Raw genomic sequence first — 25142 nt, 5'->3', positions numbered from 1 at the left:
CATAATTTTCTGAAAACTTCATTTCAGTTATTTCCACCTTCATGCCTGTAACCACTTTAAATACACAGTTTTTGTCAGTGTGCTAATGTTATGTAATACTTTAGCCACAGCAAGTTTGAAAAATCTTTCAGATTTATTCCTTTATTTCTAAACCAAATTTGTGTTATTCTATGTTTTACTTACTTATTTTGATTACTGGATAGACAGGCTGGTCCAATGGCTCCTTTCCAAGCTGACTGGATTCCAAATGCAATACACTGAAAACAAACTCTTGCAGACTCTCCGATGAAAAACTATTGCATCTCACAGGTACAGAGTCAACTCTAATCACTGTTTCACAGCATATGGGGGGGGGGCTGAAAACGTGTTAAATCACATCATGTATACAAGTTTTATAGTATAATTAACGAAGAGCTGGCATATTTTCATTCAACAGGGCAAGTCCAGTAAAAATGCACACTGAAAAAAAATACCTAATGTAATGACATTTCAATAGCAATGTCTTTCGGCTTTTCCCAGGTAGGAGCCGCCACAGTGGATCACCGGTACACAGACTGATTGGCAGTGGTGTTTTTACTGTGTCAAGTTGCCAGCCAGGTGCCCAACCTTCACAGAAGGCACACACATATACACACGCACCTACCTGCATGTCTTTAAAACTCACTCAATCGCAAAGAGGACATGCAGACTCTGCAGAGAAGGCACTTCAGCTGAGAATCAAACCTGAGAACCTCTTGCTGTGAGGCGACAAAGCTAACCGCTACACCACTACGGCCGACTAATGCAGCAACCAAAAATAAATGGCAGCAGGCAAGTCATTACTATTTCAATATGACTGAAATTTTATTATATTAAAGAAAATGGTACAAACTTTAGATGCCAAGTTAATAACTATTTAACAAGTCCCAGTCTTCCAAGCTGAACTCTGCTGCGTAGGTTCGCTTTAGTGATGGTGACACGGATGACGGGTTCTGCTCTTTAGTGCTATCCTCATGCAATCTTTTATTTTTCAGTCTAGTGTCTCTTCTTACTGTGACTTCTCTGGCACTTTGTGCAGATAAATTTTGCTTTTCTCTGTAAAAGTGCAGCAGTGAAACAGTTTCTTCTGAACCTGAATTGTAAGGTAAATAGTTCAAAATCTTCATTTTCCCATCTAAAATGACAAATAACATTTTGAGTATTAGAAACATTTTGAGTATGTGACCTGATTAGCTATCAATGTTTGTTACTTCACCAACTTACACTCACACCCAGCTCAATATTTCAAAAATACTAACAACCCATACACAGCTTCCCTGAATCCGTTCATTTTCACAAGAGTATGTACCACAGAGGCAGCAGCTAATAAAAATGGCGTTAAACACCTCACAGTTATTTCAGACATAACTGACAATAGTATACCAAATCAGTTAGCTAAAAGTTACAGTTCTCTAAATTTAAGTTAAGTCACAAAGGAAGCGGAGTACAGCAGAAGTAAGAACAAAACTCCAAATTTAATTCCAAGAATGTGCACTTATAACATACGGATGAGCACTTTCACCATTACAGCTTCTTCAGATCCTTGTATAAAAGTCACAGTAGACCTCCCCTTATATAAGCAGCTCAATTAATCAATTAAAACAATTTAAACAATTAAAAGCAATGCTGGAGAATTTAAAGAACTCTAACATATATAAACATGTTAATGTAAAGTAAGACAAAAATACATAAAACTTGCACAGTGACCTAAAAACATGTAAATAAACATACTGATAAGTTAATATTGATAAAATACATAATCAAGAACATATACAAATAAATGATAGTTCATTTTATGTGCCTGCGTTATCTCAGCTTAGGTTTTATAGAAGCTCTATCATTCAACCCATGCCCCCTATCAGCTTTCAAACGAATGATCCAGTCAGTCTCCTTAGACTCAGTAAGATTCATAGTATTACCACCCCTCTTATTCACAACAATTATCTCTAGGACCCGGAACAAGAAAGTATGATCATTGTCATTGGTGGTTATATGCTTTGCTAAGGCATTGTGTAAAGTGCCCTTTCTCATGTGGTAAATATGCTCTCTCATTCTATCCCTTAACGGCCGGTTAGTTTTACCAACATAGAAACTCGGGCATGCCTGACAAGTAGCTAAATACACCACATTAGGTGTCATACAATCTGCATCTGCCTTGATGGAGAAAATGGTGTGTAAATTCGGGTGTATAAACACCTCACTGCTATCAATAAATGAACAGAAGTTGCAGTGACCACAGGGTTTAGTGTGACCAGTGTTCTTCATAATCCTATCATGTCTGGGGTGACAAAGCAATCGCTTTAGGTTGCTCTTATTCCGAAATAAGAAACTTGGTGTCTCCCCCACAATGCGTTTCAAGTCATCATCAACCAGGAGAATATCCCAATGTTTGCTAATAATTTCCTTTAACTGATATTGATCAGAAGTATACAGAGTAGAAAATTTAATAGATCTATTTAACATATGATCTCCAACGGTTTGATCTTGGACCCTGGGTCCAAAGTATGGTGCACCTGAAGTGGTGCGGGACATGTATGCTTCCTCCATGTATGGTATAATCTCATTATCCTTGTATCCCCGGGTCAGTAATCTATTTCTCAGATTGTCTAATTCTGAGATAAATCCCTGTTCAGTGGGGTTCAATCTCGAGGCTCTAATGGCCTGTCCTTTCATTATATTCTTAAAAACAAATTGTGGGTGCATACTAGACCTTAATAACAAGGAATTGCAGTAACATGCCTTGCGATAGACCCCCGTATTTATCATATCATCTGTTAATCTCTCAATATATAGGTCTAAAAAATCAACTCTATGTGTGGAATAGTTCATGGTAAAAGTAAGGAATGTAGTTAAATCATTCATGATGGATAGCATTGATTCCAGCTGTTCTGATGTTCCATTCCAAAGAACAAAAAGGTCATCAACAAACCTTCTGTAGAACACCACATGTTCACAGAAAAGTGCATTCTTAAATAAAACATGTTCCTTCCAATATGCAAGGAACATGATGGCGTAGCTATTTGCACATGGAGTGCCCATAACTACGCCATCACGCTGTTTATAGATCTGGTCTTGGAACATAAATAAGTTGTTCTCCAAGACCAGTTCTAAAAAATGAACTATGAGGTCTATCAATACTGCAGTGTAAGTACTGTGTGCTTTCAGATAATTTAACACATAATCAAGTCCTATATCATTAGGTATTACGGTAAATAGGGATTGAATGTCAAAAGTCACAAAAGTACAACTAGAGATTCTATCATGGTGTCCAATACATTCATACAGATCAATCAAAAATTGCTTGGAATCCTTCAAGACTGTAACATTGTCATTCAATACACATCTCAGATGTTTCTCCACAAAAACTGAAAGGTGTTCAGTTACCCAACCACGGCCAGAAACTATGGGTCTCATGGGTGGGTTCTTCATATTTTTGTGTACCTTGGGGAGACCTTGTATAATCGGTATGGTGGGTGTATAAATCATAAGGTATCCATATAGCTCCTTATTTATCAAATTACTTCTAAGAATATCATAAAGCGTGTCATGAATATATCTGACAACAGAGTGAACCTGTTCCATGGAAGAAGGTTCATAGAACCTGTCCTGTAACATGGAGGACATAGCCTCCATATAAAATGACATATCCAATACTACAACTTTCCCACCTTTATCAGCTGGTCTAATTATAATGGTAGGATCATTCTGCAATTTCCTCAGACACTGACGTTCCCGAAAGCTCAAGTTATCCCGCCTCTTCTGTTTTTGGGGTCCCAGTTGAGTATTATAGTAACTATACAATTCCTCCTCTGTTAACTTAAGGAATGCTTCAACTAATGGGTGGTGAGTTGGTACAAAATCACTTAAATTCTTAAAAGCAAACTTCCTGCTCTGTGCTGATTCTTTCTCAGAATCATTATAAATGAATCTAAGCATTACATTCTTACAAAAAAGTTTTAAGTCCACCATTGTATCAGTCAATTTGCTCTGGCTTTTAGGAATAAAATTCAAACCTTTGTTTAATAAACTGGTATCATCATCTGTCAGAGTAATGTGGGACAAATTATAAATTAACGCTTGTTGTTCCACATTCTCTTTAAAGTCTGATGGGGCATAAAATCCCCTAATTTCCTCTTCTGTCTGCCCCTGCTCATGGAGCGAGGTCTGCGAGGACCTTTCTCCATGCGCACTGGCAGAGGAAAAGTCAAATCCAAACTTGAGAGCTTGCTGGAATCAGTCAAAGTAGTAGTTTTCTTAGGTTTAACAACAGGCTCTGATCCTTCTTTTGTAGAAACAGGTCTATTCTTAACCACATGTACTTCAGAATATAAGTGGTTTCTAGTACATGTACTGGGATGTACAATATGAATAACATCCACAGAGTCCTTGCAATTGTCTGTGGTAGTCCCAGCAACAGGTGGTATTTCTTCCAAAATACATGCATCATTACTGATGGTGACCCCCCAGTACAAACTTGGGCAGAGTCCATCTCCACAGGAGTAATGCTGTTATGTCCATTCAGTTCAACACCCACATTCATGTCATTTGTTACACTATTACTTGTAACATCGTTGATAAAATTAAAGTGTGTAGATTCCTTTACTTTCCTAGGAGGCATGGGGTAGAAGGATCCCTATGCATCTGAGACGTTGTAGAGGAATCCTGCCCTGTTCTGGGCCATAAGAATACATTGCCCAATTTAAAATCATTAATATCCCTGGTGGCTTTGTGTTTTTTCTGCTGTAAAAGTTTTCTTTCATACGCTAGCACACAATCTAGCAAGTTCTCAAACAATGGTGCAACCACCTTATCCGAAAAGTTACTAAACAGCTCCTGCTGTTTGCGCTTAATATTATCTGTTAACCTAACCACTTCAGGGATGAAAAAGTGAATTAGTAGTTGCAAATACTTGCGACTCACCTCAATGTTCAGCCGTTGCCATTTCGCGATTAAATCTGGATGTTCCTTGCCTTGATTTGGCATATTAAGAACCCTTAAACCTCACGGAATAATATGTTGTTCGAGGCAGAACTGGAAGTGTATCCGCTGTGTTTGTAAGCGTTTGAGCCTCATGAAATCCTTCTCCATGCTATCCAAAACTGCATGTAGTCTTTCCGAATTCAAGGTCGGCGTCATGACATCATCGGAGGTCGGCGTAGACTCAAAAAACAGAGATGCACTGACAGTTTCTTTTAAATACTGTTGGAAGCGTGCCTGCAACGCTCCAGTCCCACGGTCTTCACTTCTTGGGACATAATCCAGTTCAAGATTCGCCATTACCCAAGAAAAGAGTCTTACTCTTGCTGGCAAGCAGAAAAAATGTACTGAATAAAAAATAAAGTAAAGTAGAATCCACTGCTCAGCAAGCAAACGCTGTAGTTCCGTGAGGTAGATATAATGTAAGTCACAAAGGAAGCAGAGTACAGCAGAAGTAAGAACAAAACTCCAAATTTAATTCCAAGAATGTGCACTTATAACATACGGATGAGCACTTTCACCATTACAGCTTCTTCAGATCCTTGTATAAAAGTCACAGTAGACCTCCCCTTATATAAGCAGCTCAATTAATCAATTAAAACTGATTGGTGTCCCTGTCTGTTCTAAACACTCCTCACTTGTAACTGGATGACCTCAGAAACTGCTTCTCAGGGGGAGGTGGTAGAAGCACCTCAGGATGCATCACCAGAGGATAGGTTAATGACTACAAGGTACTTTTTAAGCCTAGCCATGTATCCCAAACCTCTGAAAAGTTCTCGTATCCTCGGTAAGTGCTAGTGGTTGCAACATGTGAGTTGGAACTGCACCTCTTCTCAGGTCTCATGGTCTCCCCACAGAGATGGAAAAATTAATCTACTGCCCCATCAGCCTCCCAACAGAGATGGAAAAATTAATCTAATACCCCATGGACAGTTGAAAATCTGCAGACAATGCAAATTCACCTCTAGATGGCAAAGGCTAAGCCAGTCTTCCAAGCAGGACCTCCAACAAAAAAATCTACTTCATATATCAGGTGTTGAAAGAGACTCTTCCACAAGTCTTTTAGGAACTTCCTTCTACCATTCTTTGCCCATTTGGAAATGCACCAAAGTAAAACCAAAACACAAGGGAGAACAGGAACATTTTGCTGACAAATGCCATGATCAAAACCTGAACTGAGAAAGTTCCAAAAAAGCAGTGTTGCACACAGGGGATGACTGTAGTTATGAGGTCATGCATTAATCACAAATTGAATCATCTTGGGCACATGCCCAATCCTGAGTACAAGAACTTTTGGCAAAACACTGCCAAATGTTGAATAGTGAAGAGGATAAACAAAACTACTCGACCCACCAAGGAGGGTTCTTCATGACAGAAGGATCAATTTATGACAAGGAAATTATAGGAATTAAATGCATTCAGCTTGACAAGTGTTGTATCACAAAGACTGCACATAATTTTATGCAGATTCTGAATTTGAGCTTTTATCTGTATACATTTTTTACACCGACTTGTGAGGTAGGCTAAACACAAGGCAAAAGTGCCTCTTTTGGGGGGTAAAAAAGGAACTACCTCTCTGTTAAGTGATTTGCTTAATCACAAAGCAGCAAATGAAAACTGAGGGCATCAAATTGAGGGCAATTGGATGAGTTATACTGACATGATTCGAATGTCTTGTTTGCCAGTTTACTACTCAGGAACTTGATAGTGAGTGAGTGAGTGAGTGAGTGAGTGAGTGAGTGAGTGAGTGAGTGAGTGTGCACTTCCCCTCAGTGGAAAGATTTGCACAGAGAGAGGGCTCACACAACTATTTCAAGAGGGATGTGGGCTGACAAATGTTAAGGTGCATACCTCACAGACGATAGGTACAGGGTTTCTTTCTCACCTTTGAAGGGAAACTGACTAGACTTAAAATGGCCTGCAAGGACAGCTAGGCAAGTACTCGCCTATGAGCATCATCAACAAGCACCCTTCCTTCCCTGGCAAGTACTCGCCTATGAGCATCATCAACAAGCACCCTTCCTTCCCTGGCAAGTACTCGCCTATGAGCATCAACAACAAGCACCCTTCCTTCCCTGCTGCTCAGTCAATCACTCAAGACGCTAATCAAACCCAGGTCAGCTGGGCTATAGTTAGGGCTTTATCCCTCTATGACACTGGAGAGGCTAGAATATTCATTACTTTGAGGGCAGACTGAATAGACCAAGAATTTATTTTCTGCTAACAAATTTTAAATACCGTTTGTCAATGTGTGGCCCAAGGATTTCATGTCATACTGTTTAAATGTGATGCACATCATTGTAAAGAAAAAGAATAGTTGTGTAAGAACTTACCATAACTTTAGATGTTCTTCTCTTCCATGTTACAGTATTCATAATTGTAGGGAGGTTGCTGTCTGCAGCACCGGACATTCGGTCAGTATACCAAAGTCTTAGGAGCAGGGGTATGTGCTACGCTGCTTGTCAGGGCCATAAACTGACGTCAGCTATAAAAGTGACGTCTGCACGTACCCCCTTCAGAAATGACTGCTGCATACAGTAGTACCCCTGGGGAGCAAGGAAAGGAAGTTTTTCAGACCCACATATGCCACCAGGCTAAAGGAGCCCAATAAATGTATGTGCCTGTTATGGCGCCCTGTCAGGATGGACAGAAGGTAGAGAAAGTCACTCCAGCTGGACAAAACAGAGCAAGAGGGGGTTGTGGGAGGCTGAATACTGCAACATGGAAGAGAAGGACATCTAAGGTTATGGTAAGTTCTTACACAACTATTCTATGTCCTTCTATTCTCATGTTGCAGTATTCATAATTGCAGGGAGAGTACCCAAGCTTTAGGTATGAACCTGGAAGGTAGGTTGAGGGGCCTGGTCTACGAGACCCTGTAAAATTGTCCTAGCAAACCTAGTTCTGGCTCTAGAGACCAAGTCTAGCTTGCAGTGCTTGGTAAAAGTATTGACTGAGGACCAGGTGGCTGCTTCCAATATGGAAGCGTAGTCCACTCCCCTGAAAAAAGCTGCAGAAGAGGCAGCTAGTCTAGTAGAATGTGCTCTCACATTGGTAGTTAAACCCTTTCCATGAAAGGAATAACAGGCAGAGATAGCTTTAGAAATCCATGATGATATAGTCTGTTTAGAGAGTGCCTTCTACAAGGTCTTTGGGTGAAAGGAGACAAAATGCTGGTTAGACTTTCTAATGGATTTAGTCTTGTCCAGGTAATACCCAAGCCGTCTATGAACATCCAAGGAATATAGGGTTCTTTCAGATGGATTTTGAGGTTGACGGAAAACACAGGGAGGTTAATAGCTTGATTCAAGGACAGTTCATTAACCACTTTAGGGATGAACGAGGGGTTAGTCCTGAGGGAGACCCTGTCCTTATGGAAGATGAGGTAAGGGGTTTAGCCATGAAGGCCTGGAATTCTGAGACCCTCCTGGCGGATGTGAGGGTTACCAGCAGTACTGTGTTTTCCAAGTAGATTGGTTCAGTGATGCTGAGTGAGCTGGTTCAAAATGAGGTAGTGTGAGTTTTTCAAGGACACAATTAAGGTCCCATGAAGGCAGTATCAGTTTTCGAGGGGGTATGATATGGAGGACTCCTCTTAAGAATAGTTTTACCTCTAATCTGTATGCCAAGGGAGGAACCAAAGGGAGATAGGCAGTAATGGCTGACAAGTGTACCTTAACGGAAGAGTAAGTCAGTCCTAAATGTAGAAGCTCACACAAGTAAGAAAGGACCACAGGTACAGGAATAAGAAAGGGGTCCTGTTTTTTCTTTTGACACAACTTCTCCTAGTATGAGATTTCCTGGCCTCCTGCAGGACATTGAGTACATCCTCTAAATATAGGTGTCTGAAGGGGATCAGAACACTATCACCCATAAGAGTGAGTCTAAGGTTGAGCACCTGAGGGTGTATGAGTGACCCCCTGTCCTGTGACAGTAAGTTGAATCGGTGGGGTAACCTGTGATAATTGCCCTTGGCTAGTAGGTGAAGAAGGGGAAGCCAATGCTGTCTTTGCCAAAAGGGAGTCACCAGCGGGATTTTTGGTTTGTACCTCTGAATCTTCAGGACGACTCTTTGAATCAGTGTGAAGGGGGGGGAAAGGCATAAAGATCCAATCCCACCCAAGAAAAAGAGAAGGTGTCCACCCTCCAAGCCTGTGGATGTAGATCCCTTGTGCAAAACAGAGGTATCTGCCTGAAGAATACCCCACTTGTGAATAAGCTGCAAACCACCTCCCTGTGAAGCATTCATTCGTTACAGGGTGCAGAGGTTCTGCTGAGAGTGTCCGCCATCACATTCTCTGCTGAAGGAATGTTCATTGCTTGCAGATGAATGTGCAGTTCTGCTGCCAGGGACCATATCTGAATTGCTGCAGAGTGGGTAGGACCTTGTCCTCCCTGCTTGTTGATACACCACAGACCGTCATATTGTCTGTGGCAACTTTTAAGGTGCCTGGTAGGAGATTTGGGTGGAAGGTTTTTAAGTCTAGGAGAAGGGCCCTCATCTCTATGATACTGATGTGGTCCCTTTGTCTGAGGGAAGACCACTTTTCCTGAACTTTGCTTTGTTTCTTGTGTTTTTTGCAGGACAGCTCCCCAACCCAGGTCTGAAGCAACTGTGAAGATTTGTTGTGAGGGAGGAGGAATCTGCAAAGAAATATCCCTGACTGAGGCGTATGGCTGCAACCTACCATTGCAGCTCTTTTTTCAGGCATGGGAAGAGAGGTAGAGGAGTATCCAGGGAGTGTGAATGTTGGTTTCACCAAATCCTCAGCACCACTGAAATTTTCTCATATGCAGCCTTGCTAAGGGAAGCATGAGTATCAAGGATGCCATGTGGCCTAGGACCCCCAGGAATTCCCTGGCTGATAATGTTTGGAGAGAGAGGAGTGTTTGGAGGAAATGTGTGATGGCTTCCGCCTTCTGGCAAAGAATGAAGACCACCATCTGGTCTGTTTTTATCCTGCACCCCAAGAAAACCAGATCTTTGGTGGGTGTCAGGTGAGATTTTCCCGGTTCACAGTGAACCCTAAGTTTGCCAGGGTACTGAACACCATGCCTATGTGGTAATGGAGGGTGTGGCAATCCCAGTGAAGTATCAAGAGGTTGTCTAGGTATGGATATATTGAATGCCCTCACTCTGCAGTGGGCAATGCCTGGAACTAGGCACTTTGTGAATACTCTGGGGGCTGTGGAGAGACCAAATGGCAATGCAGAAAATTGAAAATGCAAGGAACCTATGAAAAAGTGTAGGAACTTCCTGTATCTAGGGTGAATAGGAATATGAAGGTAAGCCTCCTTCACATCCAGGGATACCATGAAGGCTTGATGAGGGGTAGGAGGTGATGCAAGGTGAGCATTTTGAAGGTAGGCACCTTGAGGAATAGATTGAGTACACACAAATCCAGAATTGGCCTCGAAGGGACATATTTTCTTGGAACCAAAAACATCCTGGAGTAAAAGCCCTTGTTCTTCTGTTCTGGAGGTACTATTTCTATGGTGCCCTGAGGTTGGAGCTGATCCAGAACTGGGGGGGAAGAGATGAAGCTGACTTGTAGACAGTTGGGGTATCCCCTTGAAAGGGAGGAAGTGTCTACCAAGTCATAAAATATCCTGTTTGGATGATAGAAAGAACCTAAGTCTCTGAGGTTATTTTCAGGAGGTTAGGGAAAGGGTGAGGTGGAGGGATAAAGGGAGTGGAGTTGAGTAATGGGTTTGAGTCACAGTGGAGGGGCTCTGTCCTGGTCACGCTGCCTCCAAAAGGGAGTTGGAGTGGAAGCGGAAGGTTGTTTAGGAGTGCAGTGTCTCCTAGGTTGCTTCCCTTAGACTGTGGGGCATTAGAATGAGATAACTGCCTCCTAACAAAGGTGGTCCTTTGAGGGTAGTTCCTATGATACCTAGGAATAGGAAAGACTAACAAATGCTTTAAATTTTGTAGCTCCTTGCCTTTTTCCTGTAGGGATTTCAGGAGCTCTGCAAAGGGTGCACCGAAAAGGGCCTTATTTATTAAGAGGTGCACCTAGCAGTTTGGTCTGGACATCCATGGGAAGGGGCTGAAAACTCACCCAAGAATATCTTCTTAAGACAGAACCCGAGGCTGCAGATTTGGAGGATGCCTCTACCACATCATAACTGCACTTTATGGAGTTCTTGGTCACCTGAGAGGCAGTAGAGAACAGGGCAGAGAGTTGTGACTTAGCAGGAGAGTCTGGCACATCTGGAATCAATGCAGAGGCTTTTGATAAGGTATCCAAAACAAACATAGCCATGTGAGTTTTATAGGTTAGGGCTCTGATGGATAGGCTAGTCTATCCATAAATTTGCTGTCCTTGTCAGTGGGAAACAGAGAGGTGTAGGGCAGCTGTCTGGATGATTTATCTGCTGACACTGCAATGACAGCAGGGTGGTTCTTGAATAAGAACTGTGTATCCTGAGGAACTTTTTATCTGGATGTTTGGAAGCTAGGGGCTGAGAGTTAAGGGTCTGGGATGCAGCCAGAAAGGCATCATGAAAGGCTGGAAGCAGGGGAGGGCCTGCAGATGGAGAGGGCTGGTCCATCTGCAATAATTCAAAGTATCACTTTTTAGTTTCAGAGACACCTGAGTCCTGCTACTTAAAATGTTCTCTCATCAGGGAAATGTGTCCCCAAAGGAAAATTCTTCTCCTGTCAATTCAGGACTAACAGACTTCTGTGGTAACATTCAGCTCAGAATTATAGAAAACAGCTACTCCCCCCCCCCTTTCCTAGAAGCCCGATCCAGCCTGTGTAGATTGTACCCAGGTGGTAGAATTTCATTGTCGGTAGTGGAAGGTTTTAGCCAAGTCTCAGACAGACATAGTATCTCAGGAGAATAGACAGCTAGGAGGGCATACAGTTCATGTACTTTTTTGTTAAAACTCCTAATATTAAGATGACATAAGAGGGAGTTAGTTGGTCTTCTGATTATGTTCTTGTGGTTTAAGTCACAGTTAAAAGGTGAGTTGGGGGTAGTTGGGCCTGGGTTAGGGTGTATGTCTCCACTGAGTATAAGGCTAAGTCTGTACTCAGCAATGAGCCTCTTGAGTTTGTTTAAATGTTTGTCATATAATTTGGATTTAGTACTAATGTGCTGGGGGTTATTACGCTGTAGGAGTGAGAATGATGATAAATTGTGTTCTGGTTTGGTGCCCTGGTTTAATGTATAACTGAAAATGGGTAGTTTTTCAGCTAGGGGCATAGTGTGTCCTACAGGGAAATGATACCTTTTGAGCTGTTGGTTTTCGTACAAAGTAAGGACATAGGTTACAAGGAGGGTGAGTAGTAAGGAGTAGTGTAACATTATCGCAGTGAGTAGTTAGGTGGTTAACTATTGTAAAATAAGAGAACAGACGAAGACTGGATAAGTATAAAAGGAAGTAAGGTGGGTGAAGAGGTAGTGATAGTTGAAAGCTGATAAGGAGTAAGGTCAGGAGGGAGGGAGTAAAGATGGAAAAGTTGATAGGTTGTAGTATTCCTATGGCAAGCCCAACAGAGACGGAATTCATCCTTAACAAAGAAGATCCATTACTTTGAGGGCAGATTGAACAGACCAAGAAGTTACTTTCTACTAACAAATTTTAAATACAGTTTCTCAGTACATGGCTCAAGAATTTCATGTTAAGCAGTTTAAATGTGATGCACATCACTGCAAGGAAAACAATGTTTACTTTGTTCATGGGTCATGCCACGTCTGATTTATTTACAAAACAGCAAACTAGCCATTCTAATGAAAGATGGTGCTGTACTGGAATAGCTCAACTATGCTACTGCCTTATGACTTCCTAGACTTGACAGCAGAGAGTCCCCATGCCTGGAAGGTTGCCAACTCTTCCTAAATCCACACATAGGGTCACTTGAACAAAGTATCAATGTGCTTGCAATAGATAGCTCCAGGACGAAGTCAACTGCTATTAACAATTAAAATTATTGCAATATCATGGCCCTTAGCCTTTCTTCACAACAATGTGCAATGCCCAGGTGAAATGTGCACCTCACCACCAGACATGAGACAAAGTAGAAAACACAGTAAAATCAGGTGCATTAATGTTTATAGTGTACAAAATACCAACCACTTCTGTATTGATGTGTCTAAATCTTAGTGGGTAGTGTAAGATACCACATTCTTCTTGCAGCACAAAGGAATTTTGAGAGTGAAACTGAGTTATACCACATGCATTTTCCACAGCTTGTTATACATTAAGATAAAGAAAATAATCCTTACAGAACTGCTGAGCAGCCAATCTGGACTGAATATGTTCATGTGGTTTACAAGTCTCGGACATTACATCTTGCCATTGAGCTACCACCTTAAAAAGAAAAAAAAGGCATTTCTGTAAATCATATTGCTTTTAATGAGTATCTTCAGATTTCAGAATTCACAATTAAGCACATTTTTTTTTATTTTTGTATTTGGTTTTAAAACAATAAACAAATAAATCAATTATGAAACAAGCAAATTAACTATTTATATAGGTCAACAGCTAATTGATATATCCAATTTTTACATATCAGTAATTAATAATTTTCAAACAAGTCTAAGTATAAGCCAAGATTTATATGAATGAGTAATAAAGTTCTCATCTTTATAGTATGCAATTCACTACTGTAAACACTTTTTGCCAAACTAATAAATTCAGCACTAGCGGGGTAACTTACTTTTCCAATTTTCAGTAATTACTTTTCTGGCAATAGCAAGAATAGACCAAAGAAGATGCACTTAGGTTTTTCAAATTATCTCAGGAATAAGAACATTAAATATAACTAAAGATTTAGAAATATTATAGCTATTTGACCACAGAGCTTGAATGACATTATTCATTTCTTTCCAAAAAGGGGAGATGATTTCACATTTGTATACTGTATATGTCTATTTCAGAATCACATCTCCAGCATTTAATTCTGTTTTATGCATAACTGTAATTAAGCAATAATTTCCAAATGAAAAATTTCCAGTATAATGTGGATGTAGCTTTATCTGTAGATTTTAAAATTATTTTCTTGTATTCTTAAGAGAAGTTCTCATTACTAATTTTTTGAGGAGAAGTTCCAATACGAAATGCCTAAATAGGTGAAATGTGAATTCTATGAACTTGTGACAAATATGATTTATTTTTATTGCATTACTGATATTTATTAAGAATTCCAATAATTTGGGGAATGATTTCTTATCTAGGTTAAATATCGTATTAATAACTTGTGTTCACAAAGTCTCTAAATATTTGTAAAATTACCCAATTCTCAGAATATCTTGGTTGTATTTGGACTTTACATTTTCAACAGTGTGTGTACATATATATATATATATATATATATATATATACACACACACACACACACACATATATATATATATATATATATATATTTACAGGAGGTGTGGGGGGGGTGCAGGAAGGCTTGTCCCCATCTTCAAAAATGTAGTAAAATGTCTGTTTTGTAGTTTGGTGTTGTTATATGTGGAGGGGGTGTTATTTTCTTGTGATTTGTAGTGTTAGATGTTATGAAATTAAATGTTAAAGGTTTTAGATGTTCTGGTCTCAATGTTATGAAATTCAATGTTATGGGTTTTAGATGATTCAAAGTAGACCCATACTTATATATATACATACATATTGTATATATATATATATATATATATATATATATATATATATATATATATGTATGTATGTATGTATGTATGGGTCTACTTTGAAACACCTAAAACCCATAATATCCAATTTCATAACATTTAAACTTAATGTTTAAGGCCAAGGATCCTCTTTGTATGCGGCCTCTCCAGTTGTTGCAGGTGTTTAAGTGAGGTACATGCCAAATGGGGCATTGGACTCAATGATCGGCCTAATTAGGGAAGAGTAGAGGGAGATAATGACCTTTTTCTTCCTGGACACAAAACCCTTAGTAATGAGATGTGCCACATAGAAGGACTTTCTGACCACAGTGCCAATGTGGTGGTCAAAAGAGAGATTGCTGTCAACCTGTGCTCCCAGATCTTTTATAACACCTTCTATATTCAGTGGACTACCATCGATGTGGTAATTCATGGGAACCGGGTTTTTCCCAAAGGGGATGGTGACACATTTTTTGGCACTGAGCTTTGGTTCTGACACCAGTCATTGGTCTCAGTGAGTCCTTTCTGTAGGATGTCAACATCACTCGGGGAGTTAATAGCAGCTCCCAACTTTCAATTGTCTGCGAACTTTGTCAGCCAGAGTCCCTTCGTGTTGGACTGGACTTCAGAGAAGTGCATGCCAAACAGGAGAGGACCCACAACCGAACCCTGTGTGCCTACACTTGTGACTGGTCAGCTACTTTCACACTGTGGGTTCTACCTGTGAGCCAGTTTGCAACCCACCTAGTGATATAGGGGTTGATGCCTATCTTAGTGAATTTTTCTATGATTCCTGAGTGGGGAATGGTATCAAAGGCCTTGGCCAGATCAAAGTAGGCTGTATGAACCATCTTGCCTTCATCCACAGCTCTGGTGACTTACTCAAAGAAGTTCACCAAGTTGCGCAGGCATGATCGACCCTTCACAAAACCAAACTGTGTGGGATCCAGAGTTTGGATATTTCCTATATCCTTGTTTATTAAGTCCATGATGATGCGTTCTATAGATCTGCATATCAGACTCATCAGGCTAATGGGGCGATAGTTCCCAGGGTCTGTAGTCGCTCCTCCTTTGTGGAGAGGGATGACTATAGCAGTGCACCATGCAGTAGGGACAAAGCCTGAGGTGAGGCTGTGACTGAACAGGGCACACAGGTGAGGTGACCGTTCACTCTGTAGTTCATGTAGAACACAGCCAGGGATATTGTCAGGTCCCACAGAAGCTGTATTCTTGGCCTTGGACAGTGCTATTTTAACCTCTGCAGCACTAATACTGGGTGCCTGGTAATCTACTGGTATTGTGACTGGTCCCTGAGGGGGAGAGGGGTAAAGTTGGCACTGAATCTGTCGGCCAGTATATTGGCAATATCTGTTGGCTCAGTATAGGAGGTACCATTGTGCAGTAGCTCAGAGCAAATCTGGGTATTGCCATGGAGATTCTTTACATAACTATAGAAGGCCTTGTGGTTGTCTTTACTATCTGTTGCAATTCTCTTTTCATAGCTAACTTTAGAGGATTTGATGAGGGATCTCAACTTTTTGTTGAGGCTGATAAGGGAGTTTTTCCAGTCTTGGGACTTCACCTTATTCCGCATCAGTTTCCTCCTTCTGTTGTAGAGTTTGTTTATAGCAGGGGACCACCAGATTGGCTTCCTTTTTTGGAGGAGAGAATCTTGGTTCTGTTGGGTATGGCAAGATCCAAGCATTTGTATAAGTGTTCATACAGTGCATTGGTGTATGATTCGGCAGTTATGCAACTGATCTCCATTTGCATGGGTGCCGTGAAGTTAGCCACCTCTGTTTTTAGGAGCCCAAAGTTGGCTTTGGAGAAGTTTTTCATGGTGGTTACCTTTGCAGGGGGTGGTGGGAGGGATTGGATTTCCAAAGTGATTAGTTTGTGGTCGGATCTAAACAGGGAGGAGTTGACTACTGGTGTAGAGCAACGGTCACCCATGTTAGTAATGACCAGGTCAAGGATATTGCTACCTCTAGTGGGGGTAAGAACAAGCTGGTCCAGGGCATTGGAATTAAAGAATTCCAGGAAACGTTGGTTAAATGTATTGGCACATGAGTAGTTTTCCCAGTTAATGGAGGGGTAGTTGAAGTCACCCAGTACGAGTGTGTTAGGTTGGACACTAATATTCTCCAGGGTGCTTAGGAATGTGGAGTGTGAGTCTTGGGACATGGCTGGAGACCTATAGCAGGCTACGACCTGAATCACTGTCTTACGCAATGTTAGCTGCACCTGAAGTATCTCAGATGCGTTATGCTGGGCTACTAGTCTGGAAGTGTGTGCATCCTTTATGAATATGGAAACACCACCACCTTTGGAGCTTCTGTCCATGTTCTGGGGCCGAAAGGTGTGAAATGAGTTATTGCCTGGTAGTGCAGGGCTGCTTTCTGGTGCCTTGAACCAGGTCTCTGTTACGGCACAAATGTCAATGTTCTCCATTTTAAGGAGTGCTTCGAGCGAGTGTATTTTGAGATTTAGACTTCTAGCTTTGAGCTAAAGCAGTTTGCATTTGTTTGTAGCTGTTACGGTGGTAATTTGGTCTTTGGAAAACCACATAAAAAAGGCACTGCAGGGGTGGCAAGAGCAAGAGCCTTGGCCAGTATCCAGAAGCCCACGGATGACAGATGCAGGCCATCTCTGGCAAAGCATTGAGGTCTGTCAATCATATCATCCTAGGCAAACAGATACTGGATCCCCTTAAAATGACACCAGAAACTTAGCCAATTGTTAAAATCAATCATTTTCTGCTTGTACTGTGGTATCATTCTGAGTGATGGTAGGATGCTGCTCAGGGCTAGGGTCATACCCTCCTGGGCTACATAATCCGAGAGCCTCTCCATGTCTCTTTTCATGTAGTCCAGGGAGGTACGTCTCAGGTCATTCACACCCACATGTACAATGACAGAGTCATATTTGTAACTGCTATTGAGGAACCTCAGTGCATGCGTTATGTGGCGGATCCTGGTGCCTGACAGGCAGCTGACTGTTACTTTCTCCTTATTAAACCTAGTGAGTGGGACATCGGCGTGCCTCATTATCAAGTTACCTAAGACTAGTGTGTTGGGCATGCTGTTTAGGAGAGTTATGTGTCTCGTGATTAGTGTTGTGTTGTGGTGGTTGAGTGCATTTCTGCCTTGGAGGTCTCTGCTGTTAGGGTAGATTTTTATCTGTCTGCGAAGGTGGGTGTGTGGTTTGTGTTTTTATGTGAAGGCAGTTCTAGTGTGTGTACTGTAGGCCTGTGTGTTCCATATGGTGTGGTGCAAATGCTGACCTTCTCCTCTTGACCAGCTATTCCGGTCTTGGCTGGAGAGTGCGTGGCTTCCAATTTGGATATACAAGTGCATCTCTCACAAGTGTGAGTGTTGGGAGGTAAGAGGAGAGGGTTGTCAAGTGTACATGACGCAGCTGCTACATTGCCTCAGGTTGCCCAAGTTCACCAGGTTAATAGGAGAATGCACATGGAACTGACCTTTAGATATGCCTGGAGGGGTGGACATTAATAATAAGTACTGGAGCTGTTTCCTTGAGAACATTTACTGCTGGTAGCACTTTTGTGTGCTACAATAACTTTTACAAGAAGTCTGATAAAGTGCTAGACTAATAAGCTAGTAAAAGTGCAGGAGAGGAGAGAAGAGAACTAATAGATCTAAGGGAAAAATTGAAGAGCAGACTTTGGCACCGCTCAGAAGCTTACAAACAGTCCTGGTTACAGCAAATTTGTATATGGACTAGACTAGCTACAGGAAAGGTGAGTAACAAGCGCAAACGTAGGCTTTTAAACCAGAAAGTTGAAAGTGATGGAAAAACTGCCCAAACAGCCAATAAACTACAATTTCTGGGCCAGAAACTACTCGTCTTGTGGTAGATAGGCTACCTACTGCTTACTACTCCCACTGATAAGCTAGAAGGTTTCCCTCCAACACAGAAAGGCTTGGGGGTGGCTCAGAAGCTTACAAACAGTCATGGATATAGCAAATCTGTTTCTGGACTAAACTAGTTACAGGAAAGGCAGGAAACAAGCTTAGATTTTTTTTTTATCCAAGCCACCACTATATTATACAACAATCCCTCAAACCCTTCCAAACCACTAAAACAATAAAAAACATTTCAAAGAATGTTAACCACTAAAAGGCTATTGTATTTAAAGAAATAACACTTAATGATTCCGTAAGCACTATTTGTATGAGATGTTTAATATAAAGCAGACTGTCACTTTTTTAAAGGAGACCTAGCATATAAACTTGCATTAAAAGAATGACAGTTAAGTGTGATCCAGGTTTAACTTGTAAAAGTGTGAATGTTACTCTAATTATTTGACAACATTCCAATAATAACTTTTGTATATGTAAGAAACTATATTTTTAGACTTTGTTTATAACAGAACATAATTTTCCTGTGTGCTATTGTGAGTCAAGTATACCATCAGTTGCAAGCAATGATTCAAAACTATATAATAAATGACAATGGTTTAGAATGCAATTCACTGTCTTTTGCTTATTATCCAACTTGAATTCTCTGACATCTTAGCATATGATTCAAAATATTATATATTTTAGACAGGAAGAAGTAACATGGACAGTTCTTAGAATTTTCATAACTCTGACAGAATCACAAAACTGCTTATGACTATAAGTTGCTTCAAGCTGGTTTTCATAAGGACTTAAAAATGAACAGTCCATCAGTTACAATTCACATTAAAATGCTCGCAAGTGAATCCGAACCACCTCCAAACCACTTAGAAAACAACAAAAAACATTTAAAAGTATTTTAACCACTAAAAAGTTATTGTATTTAAAGAAATAACATATAATGATGATTCAGTAAGCACTATTTGTATGAGATGTTTAATATAAAGCAGACTGTCATTTTTTAAAGGAGACATAGCATATAAACTTGCATTCAAAGAATGACAGTTATGCATGATCCAAGTTTAACTTGTAAAAGTGTGAATGTTACTGTAATTATTTGATATCATTCCAATAATAACTTTTATATATGTACAACGTTATATTTCTTTATACTTTGTTTATAAGGCAACATGTCTTTCCTTGGTGCTATTGCATGACAAATGTACTATCAGTAGCCACTAATGGACCATTTTAAGAACCCAGAATGCAACTACACATGCATCTTTAGTATCATTTGTTGCATCTTGTATTATATTTAATAGTACATTACTCAGCTATGTCACAGTATCAGAAAGTGTGCCACCTAACACAAGTTTCATCATAATAAACGTTTAATAAATGAACAGTTTAACCTTTCAAACTTTAAATGAAAATAAGTGGCTTTATTTCACATACAGCTAAAATAATCAAACTCTTAACATTTTAAAAAGGGAACTAGTAACCATATGAAGTAGGGAAAGAAAAATAAATGAGATCCCTTGTGAAAAGTAATATTCAGCACCTGTTAAGTATTCAAGCACTTCTTTAAATTGATAAGAATTCATAACCATGAAATACATTAATTTTCATTTGTCCTTCAGTTTTTTTACTGTTTGTCTTTTACTAACCATCTCTTGTTGCATTTCTCTTCAAAGAAGTTGACAAATTCCAGTCCGTTTCTTCTGTTTTATTTTTCTGTATAAAGTCCATTGCATCTTCCAAGGTGTTAAAAATCTCTTTTCCTTCTGAACGGTGAATCAATATTTTGCTGGAAACAAGTCCTGTGGTTTAATGTTGTTTTTCTTTAAGCTTTTAAGAAGTGGCACACATGCTTTTCTCTTTGACATGACTAATGTTGAACAGTTATTGTCAAATGTTATAGTATTTCCTTTAATTTTAACTGGATAATTAGTCCATACAGCTTTTAAGACTACATTCTTACCTTGACTTGAGAAAAATCTTACGATTACTGACCTTGGTGAAGGTTTTTCTTGGCTAAAGATTAGTTAGAAAATGATTCATGTGCCCTTTTGCTGGCAAAGGAACAAGCTTCAAGCAGGTTCAAAGCTTTAGTTAGCCAGCTATTAAGGAACTGAATCATACTGTCTCCCTCTTTTTTTTTTCAGGAATCCCGTAAATCTTGATGTTATTCCTTCTAGATCTGTTCTCTAAGTCTTCTATTATTTCCTGGAATACATTGTTTTGTTTCAAAAGGAATTCAGTGTTATTCTCGTTTTCAAGTAATCTTCATTCAAAATCAGACATTGCCTCTTCTATACTTGAGATTTGTGATGACTGTTGTTTAAGAGATTTACTCGGCACTTCAACTTGTTTTTTAAATTCCTCTTTAATATTGTCAATTTTGCTTTCTAATTTATCTGTCTTTACAGATAACTCACTCATGTTACTTATTACAGCCTATATGTCTTTTTTTTACTGCACTTCCCTATACACTGTGCTTAGTGTGGCTCATTCTGAGACAATTAGCTTTTTCTAGTTTTATTAACAGGAAAATAACAATTAAAAGAGTTTCAAACTTGTTATTTCTCTGTAGTAAATCTTTCAGCAGATGTTCAACTATAAATCATCAAGTTTTGAAATGCTCTATTTGAGTTTTTTAGTAAAAATCCTGTCAGTGACACTAAAATGAAGCAAAGCTAAAAAGCAATGCTGTAAAACTGCTCATCATCTTTGCCAAGCCCCCCCCCCACCAAAAAGAAAATTAAGCACATTTCTAATCTTACTGTTTTATAAGGAACAGAAAACAGTTCATGATCACAACCAGAATTTCAGTTTCAATGGACAGTGACTTATACAAGGCATTTTAAAGGTAGGCTACCCTCCACATCCTGCCAAAATATCATCCAGGTGGTATGATCTAATTCAGTTTGGTGACATCACAGTTTTTTTCAAGGAAACAAGGACTTACGTGCACCCTGCCTAGTGAGACCAAGGAAGATGTGAAAAGTGAAAACTGTTCTCAAGTAAGAATTAAAGGGGTGTAAACTACATTTTTCAGGGTAAGGCTATAGGATACAGTACAGCACACTCTGGTAAACTCCTTGCAGTTCACAAGAACAGACAAATACTCCAAACTACTGTTAAAGATTAAGAAATAAAGGTCACAAAAACAGCACCCAAGTAAGATGCCAGGCAAATAACCAACAATAAAAAATGTCTTCTAGGCAGCATTCCTCATGAGGAATGACTGAAATCCCCCACTGAAGTAGCTCATGTTATGAAAATGTATGATGAAAAGTACAGCCTGTATCACACATTTTACTACACAAGCCAATAAACTTCCCAAATAATGTTGTAACTACTCTGACGTGCTGGTTTAGCATGTATAACAATTGATTTCTGGTATGATCATATTTAGCCAAAGAAAAGGATTTTCATTTTACTTGCTCTGGATATTTAATGATCTCTGGATAACTTAAATTACGTGAGTCAGGCACAATTCATTTCACGGAGTAAGTGGCTTTGTCCTTCATGTATTTTTTTCTTGTCAAAATGCTGTTCAACTGACCATATACAGATGCTGGCTTTGACTAACTGATCAATGATCTAAGGCACCATACAATCAAAAATGAATGAAATCACTTTTGCATGAAACAATCTGTTCAATCTCAGCCCCATACGAAAAGCTACCTTCTAGTGTGCCCTACTAAGTACAGTAGCAGAAAAGGGGGTGTTTTACTTACAAGGCTAGAGCTAACAAACTGATTTCCAGAGTTATTTAGAAAATAGAAATAACCAGGAAAAAAATTATTGACCAAAATATCTTAATGCAAAACTTACAAGCTACTTATTTATTTGATATTTGTTGACCGGGTTGCCCAGCTGGGACAGAGCCCTTTTCAGTGGAGAACCAGGGAAAAAAGCTCCACAGTAATTACATACATACTCCCAAACCTCCTGGTTCTACAAAAAAACATTCTTAATACACCTTTTTATCCTTTGGTTTGTGTGCTAGTTGGGATATTTTGCAGGCACCTTAATATTTATGCACATCAGCGGGGTTTAAAGGCCTGTGTTTCTAAAGTACAGCCAATCAATTTATGCTGTGCTGATGAGGTCACTAAAAAGGCAGAATTATGCATGTCTACTGCTAGTGGGGTTTGGCTTCAATGTAACCATAAAAAATGTAAAAAGTAAAAAGTCATGGGCATTCAGAAGCCATGTAGTTGACACATTATGCTTTCAGGTGTTATTTACATATATCCCATGGGCCTCCACTATATGAGGTTTGTGATATCACACAGTAAAAACTCTTGTTTGGCTGGGTTTTTCTTGTGGTTTTTACAACATCTTATATATCTGACATTGAAAGAATGCCTGCATGCCTCCATTCACAAAACAAGAGGGGATTGGGACGATGGCCTAATGGTTAAGGTGTTTGCCTTGCAAACACAAGGTACAGGGTTTGAATCTCACAGGAAATAATTGGCTAGGCTTAAAACGGCTCGCAAGGTCAGTTAGCCTAGTACTAATCTATAAACCTATAAAAACTATCTCATCAGCTGCAAGCCAAACGATCAGAAAATGGGGTATTAAGCAAATTACTGCCTTTTGTACAAACTACTCTCTGCTTAATCTTGCTAGCCACTGCTTTTGTGAAAAAACAGCAGCTATACCTTTCTGTTCATTCTTGTTGGCAACAGCCAAGTGTCAGAATAATCATAGTGGGCTATTCTGTTGACCTTACCAAGGCATGTAACTAAGGAAATCATACCTTGCATTTTTACTCTAATGAACATTTTTAACCCCTCAGTTCCAAACCCAACCATGTCTCGCATTTTTAAACAAATGTACTTATTTTCACCCCCTCAGTCTCAAATCTAACCAAATAACTATCCATCACTTCGTTCAGAACTGTAACCCTACACCTATGACCCACATTACTGCCACTGTGAGACTAATCAATGTGGGGTTTACTAGTTGAGTCTGTAGTACATGGCAGATATTAAACATGCATGGCACAGTCATTTTGGGTCTATATTAGAACATCGAAGTTTCAAAACTTCGAATGTTCTAATATCGAAGCCTATTCAGCGAAAGCTGAAAACATCGAACATACAGAACAGCAAATTTTCTCCTAGGGAAAAAAATTGCTGTTCCAAAACAATTACACACAACACAAAGCACACCAAACAAACAGCAATCCACACACATACACCTAAAATCTTACACCTAACCCTACACAACTATACACACACCACTAACTATCCACTTACCTTAACCCAAACCCTAATCCTAAGGTCCGTCACACTCACCTCACCCGTGCCGTAACTCACCTAACCCTCACATCCACACAATCGCACACATACCTAACCCGCACCGTAACCCCAACTAACTTAACCCGCACTCAATCGCACACTTACCTGAACCCAACCCATAACTTTCCACCACAGTGCTGAAAATACCAAAGCAACAGAAACGGTGTTGCTTCGATATTTTCAGCTTTCGTTGAATAGGGTTCAATATTGGAACATTCGAAGTTATGAAACTTCGATGTTCTAATATAGACCCGTCATTTCTGCCACATGTAGTACATGTATGTGCTGCTACAACTGTACAACATGGAACTCTGATGGCATGTTCTGAGGGTGGCCAGATAACAAGATCTCTAGTGCCTGTCCTGTTTACTATTTTTAAGCCTGATGAGAATATTCCATAACTACCACAACCATTGCAGGTTCACTGAGTGCGATATACATGGATTTGTACTATCGGCTGGTGTGCTTCGACAAGTGAGGAATTGGTAGTTTGGCTGCTGGCCACATCCCATTATTCTAATCTTTATATTTCTTGCTCTTCAGAAGATGCATGGGATGCAAAACATGTTGCTCTATTAACTTTTTAAGTAAATTAACTTACCAAACTATTTTTGGCTTTATCCTTGATTATTCAGCAAAGTTGGCAACCATGTTACCAACACATTAATCCAGTTCTGTGGTGCCTCCAATGGCTACCAGTGTGGCCATAGATGACTTCAAAGTTTCCATGCTACTGTAATGAGCCTGGCACGATCTATGTATCCCCTAGCTTATGGAACACCTTATTCTAGTTATCCAAAGCCATTTATCAACAACCCTACAGGAAAAGTCTCATCATTGATTGACACTATACAATAATTGATCAGGCACTCTGATGATGGATTGGACATACTTATAAAGTAACTGTATACATTAAGATCTGTTATAGTGTCAGGCTAATGTAAATAGTGTACATAGTTATTTAAGATGTTACGTATAAATACTATGGAATTCATTCAAATGTATTTGAAAAATAAAAAAAAAGTTTGAGAAAAAAAAACCTCCTTGTTCTATACAGCCCAACAAGTCCTCCAAATTCTACATCTCAGGAACTACTGAGAGTTTATAGGGTTACACTTGTAACTTCTGAACTATGAAATCACAGTTACCAAATCATCATCTCTAAAACCTTCTACCCCAGTGAGTAAGGGAGTTCCCCAACGTAGCCAGTTTTAAAAGGTCGCTACAAGCAAAGTTGATTACTCTCTCTCTTGATCAGATTTGACTACAACTTAATATTTGCTCAGTGTATTCAATCTATTAATGCTATTTTAACTCTTTTTTTTTTGAGTTCTGTACATTCT

At 39.7% G+C, this 25142-nt stretch overlaps 1 protein-coding gene across 9 annotated transcripts in view; it reads right to left on the bottom strand.

Annotated features, from left to right (window-relative positions):
• Positions 1–818: 818 nt before the first annotated feature.
• LRRC42 (leucine rich repeat containing 42) overlaps positions 819–25142 on the bottom strand; it is a 296973-nt gene continuing 272649 nt past the window's right edge. For all 9 annotated transcript variants that reach the window (XM_044085477.1, XM_044085474.1, XM_044085481.1 and 6 more), the window contains 2 exons: positions 13233–13317; positions 819–1153 (listed from right to left, as the gene is read on the bottom strand). In XM_044085477.1, coding sequence (XP_043941412.1) covers positions 885–1153; positions 13233–13317 — 354 coding nt within the window. In that variant the 3' untranslated portion in view covers positions 819–884. The remainder of the gene's footprint in view (positions 1154–13232; positions 13318–25142) is intronic.

This window comes from Protopterus annectens, chromosome 10.part0 (assembly GCF_019279795.1).
Source record: "Protopterus annectens isolate FY-2018-M chromosome 10.part0, PAN1.0, whole genome shotgun sequence".
Classification (NCBI taxonomy): domain Eukaryota; kingdom Metazoa; phylum Chordata; order Ceratodontiformes; family Protopteridae; genus Protopterus; species Protopterus annectens.
This window is presented reverse-complemented; position numbering and strand designations above follow the sequence as displayed.